Source organism: Rhinatrema bivittatum, chromosome 7 (assembly GCF_901001135.1).
Source record: "Rhinatrema bivittatum chromosome 7, aRhiBiv1.1, whole genome shotgun sequence".
In the NCBI taxonomy this organism is placed as follows: Eukaryota; Metazoa; Chordata; class Amphibia; order Gymnophiona; family Rhinatrematidae; genus Rhinatrema; species Rhinatrema bivittatum.
Window position 1 is genome coordinate 123,401,003 of NC_042621.1, and position 17,032 is coordinate 123,418,034.

Here is a 17,032-nt window from a genome sequence, read left to right on the forward strand (position 1 = left end):
TGTCTGAGATCGGGGGGGGGATAGCATTCCAGATGGCTGGTCCCGTTGTCGAGAAGGCTCGTTTCTCTATTGGTTGACCGATGGGTGAATTTGGTAGAAGGGGCGTGCAGGGATCCTTTATAAGCTTCCTTGATTGGTCTTGAAGAGGTGTGGAGTCTGAGTGGATGTTGCAGGTCGATGGGGGACCTGGTGGTGAATGGTTTTATGAATGATGGTAAGGGATTTGTGAAGGATTCTAAAGCTTATTGGTAGCCAATGTAGATCTCTGAGGATGCGCATAATCTGATCTCTTCTGTTAGTGTTTGTTAGGATTCTAGTGGCTGCATTTTGGAGCATCTGAAGAGGTTTGGTGGAGGAGGCGGGGAGACCTAGTAGAATGGAATTGCAATGGAGAATATGGCAGCCTGGAGGACAGTTCTGAAGTCGTGAAAGTGCAAAAGCGATTTGAGTCTTTTTAGCACCTGTAGTTTGAAGAAGCAGTCCTTGGTTGTGTGGTTGATGAACTTCTTTAAGTTCAGATGATTGTCAATTATTACTCCAAGGTCTCTTGTTTGTGTGATTAAAGTGTTAGGGTGGATCGGCTGAGGGGTATCGCTGTATTCAGGAGATATGAGGAGGAGTTCCGTTTTGGCAGAGTTAAGTACCAGGTTTAGGCTGGTGAGGAGGAGGTTGATGGCTTGGAGGCAGGTGTCCCAGAACTTAAGTGTTTTCGTAAGGGATTCCGTTATAGGGATCAGGATTTGCACGTCATCAGCATAGAGGTAGTGTTTTAGTTTTAAGCTTGTTAGCAGCTGGCAGAGGGGAAGGAGGTAGATGTTGAAGAGGGGGGGGAAGACAGAGAGGAGCCCTGGGGTACTCCTAGTGAATAATTGATGCATGGGGACTCTTGATTTTGCCTTTATATCCTCTACTGCTGAGAAAGGAGTCGAACCACTAAAGGCCGTTCCAGTTATCCCAATGTCTGTTAGACGATTTAGGAGGATGGAGTGGTTCACCGGGTCGAAAGCCACCAAGATGTCGAGGAGCACTAGCAAGAAGGAGTGTCCTTTGTCCAATCCCATGATGAGGTGGTCTGTGAGGGAGATGAGGAGGGTTTCGGTGCTTAACGATTTGCGGAATCCGTATTGAGTTGGGTGGAGTATTTTATGGTCTTCGAGATAGTCGGTGAGTTGAGTATTGACTAATTTTTCCATTATCTTAGCGACTAAAGGCAGATTGGAGATAGGGCAGAAATTGTTGGGGTCTCTGGGGTCTAGGTTCGGTTTCTTAAGAAGGGGTTTGAGGATGGCACGTTTTAGTACATCTGGGAAGATTCCTTGTGATAGGGAGCAGTTTATAATATCAGCCAGATGCTTGGAGATAGTGTCCGGCACCAATAGGAGTAGTTTGGTCGGATTTGGTCAGAAGGATGGGTAGAGGGCTTCATTCTCTTTAGTATGATTTTAATCTCCATGGCGGATGTGGGTTCAAATGATTCCAGTAATGCTCCCTTATTAGAGAGAGAAGAGAAGAAGATGGGAGGAGGGGTAGAAATGGGGGGTAGGTGTGTTAGGATGTTGGAGATTTTGCTCTAGAAGGAGGCAAGTTTGGTGGCTTTAGATTGTGCTTGGTCATCCGGGATGGACGGGGTGGTGGTTTTCTGAGTTCAGATACGTAGGAGAAAAGGGCTTTAGCGTCAAAAACGAGGTCATGGATTCTAAGAGCGTAGAAATCTCTTTTTGTTCATAGTGTTGAGTTCCTGTAGAAGTGGAGAGCGGATTTGTATGCAGCTAGTGTGCTGGGGCAGGGGGCCTTACGCCATTTGTTTTCTGTCTAAGGTCTTGTTTGAGTTTTCTGAGTTCATTGGAGAACCAAGGTTGTTTATTTTTTTGAGTCAGGCTGATCTTTTTGGTCGACAGTGGGCATAATTTGTTAGCTACTGTTTCCGTGATGCTGTGCCATGAGAGTAGAGCCGAGTTAGGGTTTGAGACATCTAGGTTAGGAAGTTCTTTGGCTAGTAGTTCGCTGAGGACAGAGGTGCACGATCTCCTGTAGTGAAATGTAGATTGGAGGGGGTGAGATAGGACTTTCTTTCACTGTGAGGGTGGTAGAGATTAGTGAATGGTCAGACCAGGAGACTGGGACGTATTCAGGAGGGGTGGAAAGTGTGAAACCAGAGTTAATGAAAATAAGGTCTAGCGTGTGGCCAGCTTTATGTGTGGGCTTGTTAATAATTTGCTTGAAGCCCATGGCCGTGAGGGAGGTGAGAAATGCTTCGCAGTTGGTAGAGAGTGGGGTTGAATCAACATGAAGGTTGAAATCCCCTAAGATCATAGCTGGGGAATCCAGGTTTAAATACTTAGCTATGGTTTCTACAATAGGGGAGGTGTCTGAGTCTAGAAGTCCTGGCGGAGCATATATGAGGAGGATTTGAAGCAAGTTTGATTTGAAAAGGCCTACTTCTAGTTTAGATGCTGCCTTGGCTGATTGAAGGGTTAGCCTCAGCTCTTTTTTGGCAGCTAGAAGGCCTCTGCCTCTTTTTTTTCTTTTTGTCTGGGAAGTGAGAAGAAGTTGTAAAGATATGTAGGTAGCTGGTTTATCAAGGCAGTATCCATGGGTTTAAGCCAAGTTTCCGCATTAGCACAAATGTCTGGCTTTGAGTCAAGATAATCATTGAGAATGTGCGACTTCTTTGTGAGAGATTGTGCATTAAAGACATTATTATATCTATTGTCAGACATTATCTGACATCTATTATATTACTATGTTAATTCTCTGACAGCTATTTGTCACAGCTTTAACGTACCTTCAAGAAGCTCCATATGTTCTTTTCAAATTGAAGCTGGGCATTCTTGACCTTGCTCTGGCAGTAGCTGAGAACATTTCCTGATGCCAGGGCAACTTGCAGTTCACTTGATCGTGCCAGGAAGTCCTTCTCAGTGGTGACTTGGCTGATGAACACTTGGAGTTGAAAAAGTTGCTGTGGAATGGTCTTTGGAAAGCCAAAGGTGATCAATTTCCCTCCAAACTGAGAAACAAGAAAGAAAAAGAAAAATATAGTAGGAAAAATATGTTAGAAAAATGATACCACATGTATCAATATACTTTGAGTTTTGATTTTTCCTCTAAATATGGACATCTTAAATCTGTCACATTAATGGACCATATCATGCTTTCCGATCAAATAAGCTTCTATGCCTTTCACAACATTCTCATGCCACTAGGTGATATTAGTTCCATAGGGACTACCGAGAATTTTGGCTAGCATTTGTCAATTTCTATTTGTTTTCCACACTGGTCTGGAGCCCTCAAGTTTTCATTCTCAATACAGGTGGCATATTTTATGCAATGTGAAATTTCATTGAATTCCAGTAGCAGTACTATGTGACTTGTTATTCTTTCTCCCATGATCCCTGTCTCAAACAAAATACTTCCACAGTATCACACTATAAAATAAGAGTAGAAAAATATTAACCACCAACAAATACGAGAGCAAGAAAAATAAGCGAGGAGGGTTGTTCTAGACTGGTGTGGAGATAAACAGAATAAGAACTGACGGAGGTAAGCCAAAATTCTCATTTTCTAGTATTCTCCATAGGATTCACCAAAGCTCTACCTAATTAATGGGCCGATACAGTAAAGTACGTGGGAGAACAGGCGAACGCCTGCTCTCCTGTGCGCGCGATTCAGTATGCAAATTAGGCCCGGCAGTAAAAACAGGTAAAAGGAGCGGCAGCTGTCAGCAGGTGTGACAGCCGACGCTCAATTTTGCCGGCATCGGTTCGAGCCCACTGACAGCCACGGGTTCGGAAACCGGACGCTGGCAAAATTGAGCGTTTGGTTTTTGACCCGCGGGCCAACTTAAAAAAAAAAAAAAAATTGAACACTTTTGGTAACTTTCAGGACCTCCGACTTAATATGGTATTACTTAATATTACATAATATTTAATCTGATATGGTATTCAACCATGAAGCTCGGTATAGAAAAATGTGAAATAAATAAATAAATAAATAAATAATATCACCATGATATTAAGTCGGAGGGTGCACAGAAAAGCAGTTTTTACTGCTTTTCTGTGCACTTTCCCGGTGCCCGAAGAAATTAGTGCCTACCTTTGGGTAGGCGCTAATTTCTGAAAGTAAAATGTGCGGCTTGGCTGCACATTTTCCTTTCTGAATCGCACGGGAATACCTAATAGAGCCATCAACATGCATTTGCATGTTGCAGGCACTATTAGGTTCGGGGGGGGTTGGACGCGCATTTTTGGCCCCTTACTGAATAAGGGGTAATGCTAGCGTGTCAAAAACGCGCATCCAATTGAGGGTTAACAGTGCGCTCCATTGAAGCGCACTGTATTGTATCGGCCCGTAAGTGGGAAATGAAGTGGCTTGAATCACCTGTCTTTAGAATGCAACAGTCAAAGACCACTTGACCAAAATGTATGAAGAGAATGTCAAGCTACCGCTGTTTATCTGCTTTAGTGAACTTAGGCCTTATATGTAAAAAAGGAAGACACCTCACATGAAACATGATCTCAAGACATTTCTGATAGTATTTAAGAATGGCTTTGTACGATATACAGCCTCTAGAGATGGAAGGCTAGGAGCTAATACCACCTTTGGCACATGCAGCAAAATGCACAAATTGGTAAAATTGCAGAAGACCTTGGTGCTGTCCCAATACTAAAGTATTCTCTTAACATCTTGGGACTACAAGGTCATGTCTAGAGTAATGTGAAAATATATAATTTACCTTATGAAAAAAAATCAGAATATATTTACCACCACGTTGTCAACAAAAATTCAGAACAGCATTGAGTAAGCTACATCACTCATCCTCTTCTTGTTAAACAAATGTGTCTTTTTTTTTTTTTTTTTTTTTACCAATTAGAGCTGTCATTCTTGCCAAACAGCAACTACCTGCACAGCTTCGGTTTCCATCCTTTGCATACAATAAAGTACATTATACACAGCCAAGCTACATGGTACCATAGTATTTGTTCTGATCCAAAGGACAGGCATAAAAATCTCAAAGATTTAATAGATTCCTTCAAACAAAAATCATCTCCAAGAAAACTGCATCCCTCACTCAAACACCTAGGGAAAATGTACCATATTACAAGGACAGGAGAGCCAGGGAGTACTATGCATATTAACACACAAACTGGAACTAGAAAACCTAAGAAAAATCATAAAAGACCTGCAACACCACTACTAGAGCATGAATTACTGAAATAAATATTCCCTGCTCAGTCCTAGCCTTATGGCAGCTACCTAAACTACGGTACTTCTTATTAGTTTTTGTTTTAATCAAATTAACCTAAATAGAAGAAAATAGCAAAAAACCTATAGGATACCATGATGAAAGCAGGACTCCATAGCTACCAATAGGAGAAAAACATTCAGAATAAAGGGTTCACATTTATGCTCATCTATAAATGTAGTATATACATGATGGAATACAAAAAAAAAAAAAGTGAAAAGGGGTTGCGATGCTGGTGAAACACCAAAAATTAGAGACGAATAAACTTTAATAGAGATAAAATAAAACAATACAGAGAAGAACAGAGACACCTCAGTAGGTGAACATTTGTCAAGGGTGGATCTTCTCTGTTAAACTCCTCACAATCAGGATGCTTAAAGGGTATTTATGAAGTACACAACACCACAAAATATTTAAAATTAAGATGATCAAATAAAACAGGACTTAAGAACATCAACTTTCTCACCCATTAGACAAAAGCCCCTTGGAACAGCAAACTGTACTGCATTTGTCACACCTTCCCCCACTCCCATCCCTTTACTGAGATGTAATTGCACATGCAAACCACCTCATGCCTAGCTGACTTTGTATTATTTAAAGCCAGCATTACTACACACTGTCTCACTACACATATACATAATAAAAGATGGGGCTCGACAATCCCAACATATATAATTTGTCTTTTTTCCAGATATGTTATGTATGTTTATTTGACTTGCTATAATTCTATTTTGTATACCACTTTGGGCGTCAATTTGTGTTTGAATAAGTGGTACAGAAATTTTTATAAACAAATGAATTTAGTTGGTGGTGCGGGGCAACCAATTGCATGGATGGAAGGGGAACTGTGGCTCAAAAAATTTGCTCACTTCTGGAGTAGTTTACATTAAATATGTGCCATATGTCTGCTACCTCTACACTAATTTTTTTTATACAACTAATGATCTTCTGTGCTTATCCCATGCTTTTTTGAAGCTTATTACTGTTTTAGCTCCCATTACTATTGGCATTTTATTACAGATAGCACTTAGTCAACTACTCCTACCAGTCTAAGTTTAAAAAGAAAAGCATCCTGATTAAAGGAGGAAAATTCTCCTCCAAAGATATTGAAATAAAGCCACCGCTTCAGATAGTAAACATTGCTACTTTTCTTCCTGCTTTCAAAAAGGAACAGACAGGCTCCAACAGGCTCTAATACCACTTACCAGACCAATAAATTAATAAAAGTGACAGAGATTAGAAGTTGTTACTCTGTTTGGTGCGGCTCATAAGCCATCAAATATTCAGAAGTTTTCTTCACAAAAAAAACAATACAAAACAGAATAGTGATTACTACTTCTCTATGAGCGAAATAAGTAAATTCACAAAATTATTAAGCTCAAATGATCTATTTTATTTACCATGCCAACCACTTACTGCAAATGAAGCTCCTACTGGTCTGCAAAGCCATCGTGGGGGCTTCTTCAATGGTGGGATCACTGTGGTATGGACCACCTGCTGTGGCACCTGCAAAGGAGGAAGGTGTTGTCCTGTGCCAAAAGGGTCCAAATTATTAAAAGATGAAGAGATCTGAAGATGTTAAATGAAAAATAGAAATGGTTTGATTGAGTTATAGCCACCAGCTGTTGATCTAAAATGAATTACAGTGTGCAAACCCAGAACCATCTGGACAGAACTTTATGTCAAACACTTTATGTTTGACAGAACTTTATGTCAAACGCTCAAATATACTTTTATCTCATATTGTTCCAAGAAGGTAGTGCCTCCCATGATTATTTATAAATAGAGGTAGACCATAGCTCTGTTCACATTTGTGTATTGCAAAATCAACAATGACATCATACAAAAATAACTGCACTAGACATTTCTGCCCACTCTTATTTTGTCCCGTTCTCAAGCTATACCACTCTAGTTACCACATATCCAATATCAAAAGAAAAACACAATAGAAGACACCTGCTCAGTAGTTTGAAGAAAACAGTAAAGATGGAGAATGCTCTCTTGTCTTTGCCAACAGCAGGTGATTATGCATGCAGCAGAGGAGTGCTAATAACTATTTGAAGGTGATTTGCTAAGACCCCCCCCCCCCCCCCCCAACCCCAGGAACTCCAGGTTTAGGACTATACTGGCAGAACCCCATAGAGTAACACCAGATCCGGAAATGTGAGTTAACTTTATCCATTTCTAACCCAAGAGTTAAATTTCCAAGTCTGGAACCATGAACTAGAGGGTCCGGGAGCGACCTCCTGCATGCGAGCCGTATTGCCAATATTCAAAATGGCGCTACTTTTGCCCTCACTATGTCATTCGGGCTGACAGCCGCACCAAAACATACAGAACATCTGCCCCACAGGGCACACCTGCTTCAAACCTAGTTGTCTGAGCATTTGGCTAACACAAATAGCAGTCTAGAGAGACAAGGCAGAGTCCTCAAAAGGACCTCAAACTTCAGATCCCTGTCACCAGAATGGTCATCCTCTTGGACACTGTCAGCATCACCACATCCACCTACGGAAAACTTCCAGAGTTCCAAGGACTCCTTTGGCCAGGGGAACAGGCTCGCTATGGCCCTAGCCACCTGCAGACTGGCCTCAGAAGCAGCCCACTCGAGGGCAATGAGCTTCTTCCATTTCTTCAAGCCCTATAGAACTGGCTCCCTTGCCCGGGTTTTCATGCGTGACTCTGACCCCCAGTTCTCCTAGAACAAGGGGAATAATAAGTAGCAGTTCTTTATTAGGGACCTCATCCACATCAGGACCATCCCCAGCTGGCAGTCCTGCAGGAAAGCAAATGTTGCTTACCTGTAACAGGTGTACTCACAGAACAGCAGGATGTTAGTCCTCACATATGGGTGACATCACAGGATGGAGCCCAATCATGGAAAACTTCTGTCAAAGTTTCCAGAACTTTGATTGGCCCCTACTGGGCATTCCCAACATGGCACTAACCCTGCAGCCAGCAGGGGTCCCCCTTCAGTCTTATTTAAAAGCGACAGGCAGTGCTGAACAATGAAATAATAAAACGTTATGAACCCAACACCGTGGAGCGGCGGGCAGGTTTCATGAGGACTAACATCCTGCTGTCCTGTGACAACACCTGTTACAGGTAAGCAACATTTGCTTTCTCACAGGACAAGCAGGATGGTAGTCCTCACATATGGGTGAGTACCGAGATGAGGATGTCCGAACATGCACCAAATGTACCCAAAGGCATGCAACAGGCACAACAACTGGGGTGGAATTTGGTAGAGGGCATCCTGAACCCCACCGGACAGGTGTGTAGGTACGTCACGTTATAAATAGGTTACAAAGGACAGACTGGCCGTAGATGGAATCTTGTCTTCTGGCTTTATCCAAGCAATAGTGGGCTGCAAAGGTGTGGAGAGAACTCCAAGTAGCAGCCCTGCAAATGTCAGGAAGCGGCACCGATTGCAGGTGTGCTACTGAAGTCACCATGGCCCTTCACAGAGTGTGCTTTAACCCGGTCTTAAAATGGAATGCCCGCTTGCTGATAGCAGAAGGATATGCAGTCTGCCAACCAGGAGGAGAGAGTCTGCTTACCCACAGGCTTCTCTAACTTATTAGGGTGGAAAGAGACAAACAATTGAATACTTTCCCTCTGGGCAGCTGTACGGTCTAGGTAGAATGCTAGAGCCTGTTTACAGTCAAGGTTATGCAGGGCCTGTTCTCCTGGATTGGCATAGGGCCTGGGGAAAAAGGTAGGTAGTATGATGGATTGATTGAGATGAAAATCCAAAGCTACCTTAGGTAAGAATTTAGGGTGAGTGCGGAGTACCACCCGGTCCTGCAGAAGTTTAGTGTAAGGCGGATAGGTAACTAGGGCCTGCAATTCACTAACTCTGCGAGCTGAAATGATAGCTGAGGATAATTGCCAGGTTCTTATGGCCTGGTTTGGCCTCTGTTGGAAACAGGATGCTGAGCTTGATGGACCCTTGGTCTGACCCAGCATGGCAATTTCTTATGTTCTTACAGCCAAAAGGAAAATCACTTTCCATGTGAGATATCGAAGTTCATAAGAGTGAAGAGGCTCGAATGGTGGTTTCATGAGCCGACCCAAAACCAGATTAAGGTCCCAAGAAGGGGCCGGAGGACATAGTGGAGGCTTGATGTGGAGCAAGCCCTTCAAAAAACGTGTTACAAGGGGTTGTACTGATATAGGGACATCCCCAACTCCTTTATGGAAGGCAGCTACCGCACTGACATGCATCCTGATGGAAGAAGTCTTAAGACCTGACTGATAGATGCCAGAGATAGTCCAGAAACTTCGGGATTGGACAAGAAAAGGGGTCAAGGGACTGAGAAGAGCACCATGACGTGAACCTTTTCCATTTGTAAGAGTAAGATTTTCTCGTGGAAGGCTTCTGTGCACCAATCAAGACACGGGAAACTGGTTCAGAAAGGTTAAGTGGCTGAAGGATTAACCTTCCAACATCCATGCCCATCAGGGACAAGGCTTGAAGATTGGGATGGCGTAGGCACCCGTTTTGATTGATCAGAAGCGGGTCCTTTCCCAAGGGAATGTGCCTGCGGATGGAGAGATCCTGTAGTATTGGAAACCACACTTGGCATGGCCAGTGAGGTGCTATCAGGATCATGGTTCCCTTGTCCTGACGTAACTTCACGAGAGTCTTCGAGTGAAGAGGAAGTGGAGGGAATGCATAGAGCAGACCGGTTGCCCATGAGAGGGAGAATGCGTCTCTGGGGTGAGAGTGTTTGCTTCAAATGAGAGAGCAGAAGTTCTCCACTTTGCGGTTTTGTGGGGATGCAACTCCATCATCTGGTGCCTATCATCCTGTTCAGTCTGTAATTAGAAAGGAACCAATTCAGACATTTCCTTCACAAAATTTATAAAAGGAGAGGTCCTCTGGAGGAGAACTCTTCCTACTTTCAGTAGATGAAGGTGGTGAAGGTAAATCATCGGTGTCTGGAGAGGAATCATCAGTCCAGGTATCATAAGGATCAGCACCTGTCCCTCTAGGAACTAGAGGGGGATGGGCTGGTGGGATACCTGAAGATCCTAGTCTAGGCTCCGAAGGAATTATCAGAGGCACCAATGAAGGCATCGAAGGCACCGGCACAAGCATAGAGGGTATCAATGGATGGCTCGGTGGCGCCGATGGATGTATCGGCACCGATGGTTGGATCGGTGGCGAGGGACATATCGGCATCGATGGCCGAGGCAGAACTACCGATGGAGGGATGCGGAACGGTGTTTCTCCTCTCAATGACTCTAAGTGGGGAGGGCACCGGAGCCATCGGATACTCGGGATCCATCGGTGGAAAAGTGGCCATGAGCTCTTCCATCCTGGAGAGCAGCGGTGCCAGCGCTGCCAGAATCTGGTTGATCAGTTCCGCAATCGGTACGTTGTCTGAGGAACCTGAAGTCATTGCATTGCCTTGTCTATGTCCTCCTGAACCAGCTGGTCCAGTTCTTCTCAGAGACCTGGAGCAAGCTGCCCCGGCTCCGGAACAGAAGAGGGAGGCAGAGGCAAAGCCATAGGGACCACCATTAAAGGCGAAGTCTCGGCTCCCGATCTAATAACCCCAGTATAATACCCGACGGGATACCCGTTTCACCCCTTCCTGGGGGCTTCTTCAGGGATAAATTGCTGTGTTGTTCACATGAATGATGTATCAGTGTCTTCATAAAATATATTATTCAATGTCCGTACATTCTGATTACATTCTTGAATTCCATGAAGTTCATTAAGTGGATATCAATTGCACAAAGCAGTCAATTCTCCAACTAACCCCTAAAAAAACATTTGATATGATTAAAATAAATACTTATTTTATCTCAGGGATAACCACCCTGTGCACCTTCACCTAAAATACTCCGTACCAACCAGGTATATTTTAAACGACCAAGTTATCTCGCACCGTTATATACATGCTTCACTTGCGATCACACATTTGCAGGAAATGCGTTGTTAATCAATTTCTCGAAGGGAACTGTCCCAAGCTTTTTCAATGCCTATATAAAATATTAAACATCAATAAATTTAAATCTCTTCTTACAACCACATCTACTATCTTAAAGTACAAAGATATATTTATACATGGCGAACGGTACATCCGTTAGGATTAAATGACATGATGGAATGGGAGGTGTTTTACAGTGTATAATATTCACCTTTGATACAGGATGTGAGAGGACAGTCTACATTTGGCATAATAGGTGATTTTTTGACGTGAGGTCGGCCATGTTTTAGGTTTATAGGACGTATACGTAAGTTGCGTCACGTTGGAATGTAAGGGTTTCATTCATAGAAGGTGAAATTCCATTGTGAAATTCCATTGTGAAGACGTAAGTCACGTCGTGATGAAGGGAGAGGGTTAAATAGACGGAAGTTACGTAGGTACGTTAGACTCCGTTGTGAAGACCTGGGCATGGTGGCGGCGTCTGGCGTAGCAAAGTTATCGAAGAGACAAAGTTTTCGCCGAAATGATAACTATAGATGGAGATTGTTCTCAAGTCCTGTTGAGGTAAGCTGGGAGAGATCTGCGATAAAGATTTTTTTGAGAATTTAGGCCATAATTTACATTGTGATGTGATAGTACATTTAGTATGGGAGGCGTTTTAAGTTTTTTACTATTAAATAAGTTATATTGGGGATAGAAATTGAGACGCATTTAAACCTGAAGGAAATAAATAAGTAAGTAGCTTAGTATAAAGAGGTTATGCTGTTATAAATATTATATGTTTTTGAGGATAGGACTCAAGTGTAGTTAAAAATTTTCTTGAGTATATGGAGGATTAGATACATGTGAGGAGAAGCATTGTCACTTTAAGATAGTAGATGTGGTTGTAAGAAGAGGTTTAAATTTATTGATGTTGTTTAATATTTTATATAGGCATTGAAAAAGCTTGGGACAGTTCCCTTCGAGAAATTGATTAACAACGCATTTCCTGCAAATGTGTGATCGCAAGTGAAGCATGTATATAGCAGTGCGAGATAACTTGGTCGTTTAAAATATACCTGGTTGGTACGGAGTATTTTAGGTGAAGGTGCACAGGGTGGTTATCCCTGAGATAAAATAAGTATTTATTTTAATCATATCAAATGTTTTTTTAGGGGTTAGTTGGAGAATTGACTGCTTTGTGCAATTGATATCCACTTAATGAACTTCATGGAATTCAAGAATGTAATCAGAATGTACGGACATTGAATAATATATTTTATGAAGACACTGATACATCATTCATGTGAACAACACAGCAATTTATCCCTGAAGAAGCCCCCAGGAAGGGGTGAAATGGGTATCCCGTCTGGTATTATACTGGGGTTATTAGAGTGTTGGGTATATTATATTGTATTATTAGACCATTTATTGATAATGGAAGATACCATGTATCTGTTATGACATTTGAGAGCCTTGAAAACCAAAAGGATATGTGTTAAATAAATTGCAGATACCAGGTATCATGTTATATCAGTTGATGATTTTTGAATGCATAATGTATTGTATCGGGTATTCATATTGTTGATGCATATGTTGTTCTTTTTTAGCATGTGGTGTGTTGTGATGGTATGTGTGGTATGCATGTGAGTATGATGTATAGATTTTAAATGTGGGTATTATGTATTGCACTTAGCATTTGTTGTTAAAATGTATTTAGATACTATTTTTGAAATAAAAATCCTTATATAACATGTTTGGCTTTAAATTGAGCCGAGTTCCTCTGGGCTAGTAATAATTGATCTGATTAACAGAGGATGCACTTTAGTATATGACCTGATTAGGCTACCAGAAGGATGGCCATGAAGAAACCTAACACCTCGGGAAGCCTCTTCTTTCTTCTCTTCTTCCAAGAAGTTAAGAAACTGCTATATCTTTTTTTCTTTTTATATAAAGTCCATACTACATCAGCCCCAATGTCCTGAACGTTTAGCAATAGTGGTTCTTTTGTCCCATACACTATTGTAGCATCCATCTTGTTTGGTTCAGCTGTCTCTACAACGTCTCTACAACGCCTTAAAGGCTGACCTGGGCTAGGCTCTACAGAGAAACAAATTGTTTTTCCTAAACAGGCTGCTACTACTGAGAGGCACTTTTTGAATACCTGGGTGTAACAGAGTCCAAAAGGAAGGATGCAATGCTATTAATGCCTAGTTACCACACTATAACATAGGAATTTTCTGTTATCCCTTTGAATCAAAATGTGTAAGCATCCTTGAAATCCAGCATGGTTAGCCAGTCTTTGGTTTCCAATTGAGGAAAAATAGTTCCTAAAGAACTCTTTTAGGTGTTTGTTGAGCTCTGACGTCCAAGATGGGATAGAGACCTCCTGTTTTCTTGGGCATGAGACACGGAGTAGAAGCCCATGTTTTTTTTTCCTGCCATTGAGACTGGCTCTACTGTATCTGCAGCAACGAGTGCAGATAGCTCTTTTTGAAAGAGCTGTAACTGACCCATAGAGATAACCTCATCTCTTGGAGGATGGTTTGGGGCAGTGTCTTGAAATCTAAGCGATAACTCTGATCTTTAAACCCAATGGTCTTTTTTATTAGAGACCATTGTGTACTGAAACTACCTTCCCCCCACTCCCACCCCCTGGAAGGCTGCTCAATTTCAAATCTGTAATTTTGTTGGGGTCATAATAAAAAATGGAGATTAGATTTTGGCTGTGCCTGCTGGATGGCCTTGGCTTGCGTTCTCTCTTTAGCATGTGACTTGCTGTTGCTGTTGGGAACAAGGCCACCAGAAAGTATAGGCCTTAATCCTCCTATGGGAATAGTACTATTGTTTGTTTTTATATAATTAAATTTTTATTGAATATAGCTAATAAAATATAGAATATTAACACAAAGAACCAGTACTACTGTCTTTTATAATGTAGAGATTACTTACCTGATAATCTTCTTTTTCTTAGTGTATGCAGATGGACTCAAAACAAGTGGGTATAGTGTGCTCGTGCTAGCAGTTGGAGACGGATCTGACGTCAGCACGGGTACATATACCCCCGCAGGAAGTGCAGCAATTCAGTAACCTTCCTTGCAAAAGCTTTATGGATATATGTGTAATTGTCCGATCGATTAAATGAACAAGATTACCCTGACCGATTGATAGTAGCTGGAGACCTCCAGTGTTCTCAACCGGAAGGCGTCGACACCCGGCAGGGTGGATGCCCTATTATAAGAAAAAACATGGCTTACCGTGAGTTGGGGAATCCCCATGTATACCGGCAGCCGGGCGGGATGCTGAGTCCATCTGCATACACTAAGGAAAAGGAGATTATCAGGTAAGTAATCTCTACATTTCCTAGCGTGTAGCAGATGGACTCAAAACAAATGGGATGTACAAAAGCTACTCCCGGACTGGGCGGGAGGGCTGCCCGAGGTCCGTTCAGGATTGCCCTCGCAAATGCAGTGTCCTCCCTGGCCTGAACGTCCAGACGGTAGAATCTGGAGAAGGTATGGAGGAAGGACCACGTCGCCGCTTTACATATTTCTGCAGGCGACAGCATCCTAGTTTCTGCCCAAGAGGCCGCTTGCGCTCTGGTAGAGTGAGCCTTGACCCGTAGAGGTGGTGGTTTTCCCGCCTCTATGTAGGCCGCCTTGATAACTTCTTTGATCCAGAGGGCGATGGTTGGCCGTGAGGCCGCTTCTCCTTGCTTCTTCCCGCTGTGAAGGACGAACAGATGGTCCGTCTTTCGTACTGCTTCTGACATTTCCAAGTATCTGGCCAGTATTCTGCCGATGTCGAGATGACGCAGTATTAGACCTTCTTCTGACTTCTTCAAACCTTCCGTGGTTGGCAAGGATATGGTTTGGTTGAGGTGAAATTGTGAGACTACTTTGGGTAAGAAGGAAGGAACCGTGCGAAGATGGATAGCCTCTGGAGTGATTCTGAGGAACGGATCATGGCAGGACAATGCTTGTAGCTCTGAGATGCGGCGTGCTGAACATACAGCCAGCAAGAACACCATCTTCAAGGTCAACAAACGGAGAGACAGGCCTCAAAGGGGTCTGAAGGCGGATCCTGCTAGAAATTCCAACACTAGGTTGAGGTTCCACAGGGGCACTGGCCACTTCAGTGGCGGGCGAATGTGTTTGACTTTCAGGAAACGTGAAACATCTGGGTGTGTGGCGATGCTGTTGCCGTCACTCCGGGGACCGTAGCAGGATAGCGCTGCCACTTGAACTTTGATGGAACTGAGGGACAGACTTCTGAAGTCCATCTTGCAGGAAATCCAAAATGATAGGGATCTTAGCGGCATGTGGATTGGTGCCGTGAGTTTCGCACCAGGCTTCAAATACTCTCCAGATCCTTATATATGTTAGTGATGTGGAGAACTTGCGTGCTCGGAGGAGGGTATCTATTACCGGCCCCGAGTATCCTCATTTCTTCAATCTAGCCCTCTCAAGGGCCAGACCATAAGAGAGAATAGAGCTGGATCCTCGTGGAGGAAGGGACCTTGCTGTAGCAGGTCCCTGTGTGGAGGCAGGGGTAGTGGATTCCCTGCCAGTAGTCTTCTCATGTCTGCGTACCAGGGTCTTCTTGGCCAGTCCGGTGCCACTAGAAGAACTAGGCCTCTGTGCCGCTGAATCTTGTGTATAATGGTGCCCAGCAGGGGCCATGGAGGAAAGGCATATAGCAGGATCCCCTGAGGCCATGGCTGTACCAGGGCATCGATCCCCTGGGATAGAGGATCCTGCCTGCGGCTGAAATATCTGGGTACTTGAGCGTTGGACCTGTCTGCTAGTAGGTCCATGCCCGGCGTCCCCCACGATCCACAATCATCTGGAAAGCTGTGGGCGACAGCTGCCATTCCCCTGGATTTAGGCTTTCTCTGCTGAGGAAGTCTGCCGTGGTGTTGTCCTTCCCGGCGATGTGGACGGCGGAGATGTCCTGGAGATTTGCTTCCGCCCAAGTCATCAGGGGGGCTATTTCTAGGGATACCTGTTGGCTTCTGGTTCCGCCCTGTCGGTTGATGTATGCCACCGTGGTGGCGTTGTCTGACATCGCTCTGACCGCTCTGTTGCGAAGTCTGTGGGCAAATCACAGGCACGCTAGCCTGACTGCCCGTGCCTCTAGTCTGTTGATGTTCCACCCCGACTCTTCTCTGTTCCACCGCCCTTGGGCGGTGAGTTCTTCGCAATGTGCTCCCCATCCGTTCAGGCTGGCTTCTGTAGTGAGCAGGGTCCAGGTTGGGGAGGACATTCTTGACCCCCGGCTCATGTGGCCGGGCTGCAACCACCACCGTATCTGATTCCGCACTCTGGCTGGTAGAGGTAGGTGTACGGTGTAGTTCTGTGATCGTGGGCTCCATCGAGATAGGAGGGCGCGTTGTAATGGTCTCATATGAGCCCGCGCCCATGGTATCACCTCCAGAGTGGATGCCATAAGGCCGAGGACCTGTAAGTAATCCCAAGCTGTGGGCCGGGTGGCACTCAGCAGGGCTTGCAGACGATTCTGGAGCTTTGATCTTCTCTTGGAGGTCAGGCTGACCTTGTCTTCCTGGGTGTCAAATCGGACTCCTAGGTATTCCAGCGACTGAGAAGGCTGTAGGGAACTCTTGTTCAAGTTTACAACCCATCCTAGGCTTTCCAGAAGAGCTGTAACTGTTGGTTGCCTGGCGGCTCTCCTCTGGCGACTTTGCCCGGATCAGCCAATTGTCCAGGTAGGGATGGACGAGGATTCCCTCCTTCCTGAGGGACGCTGCCACTACTACTATGACCTTGGTAAAGGTCCGTGGCGCGGTGGCTAACCCGAATGGTAAAGCTCGGAACTGGAAGTGTTGGTCCAGGACCTTGAAGCGTAAATA

General features: G+C 44.0%; 1 protein-coding gene across 3 annotated transcripts in view; it reads right to left on the minus strand.

Moving 5' to 3' along the window:
* Nucleotides 1–17,032, minus strand: part of SEC31B (SEC31 homolog B, COPII coat complex component) — a 319,647-nt gene that overhangs the window by 169,353 nt on the left and 133,262 nt on the right. For all 3 annotated transcript variants that reach the window (XM_029609056.1, XM_029609055.1, XM_029609057.1), the window contains 2 exons: nt 6,659–6,811; nt 2,786–3,007 (listed from right to left, as the gene is read on the minus strand). In XM_029609056.1, coding sequence (XP_029464916.1) covers nt 2,786–3,007; nt 6,659–6,811 — 375 coding nt within the window. The remainder of the gene's footprint in view (nt 1–2,785; nt 3,008–6,658; nt 6,812–17,032) is intronic.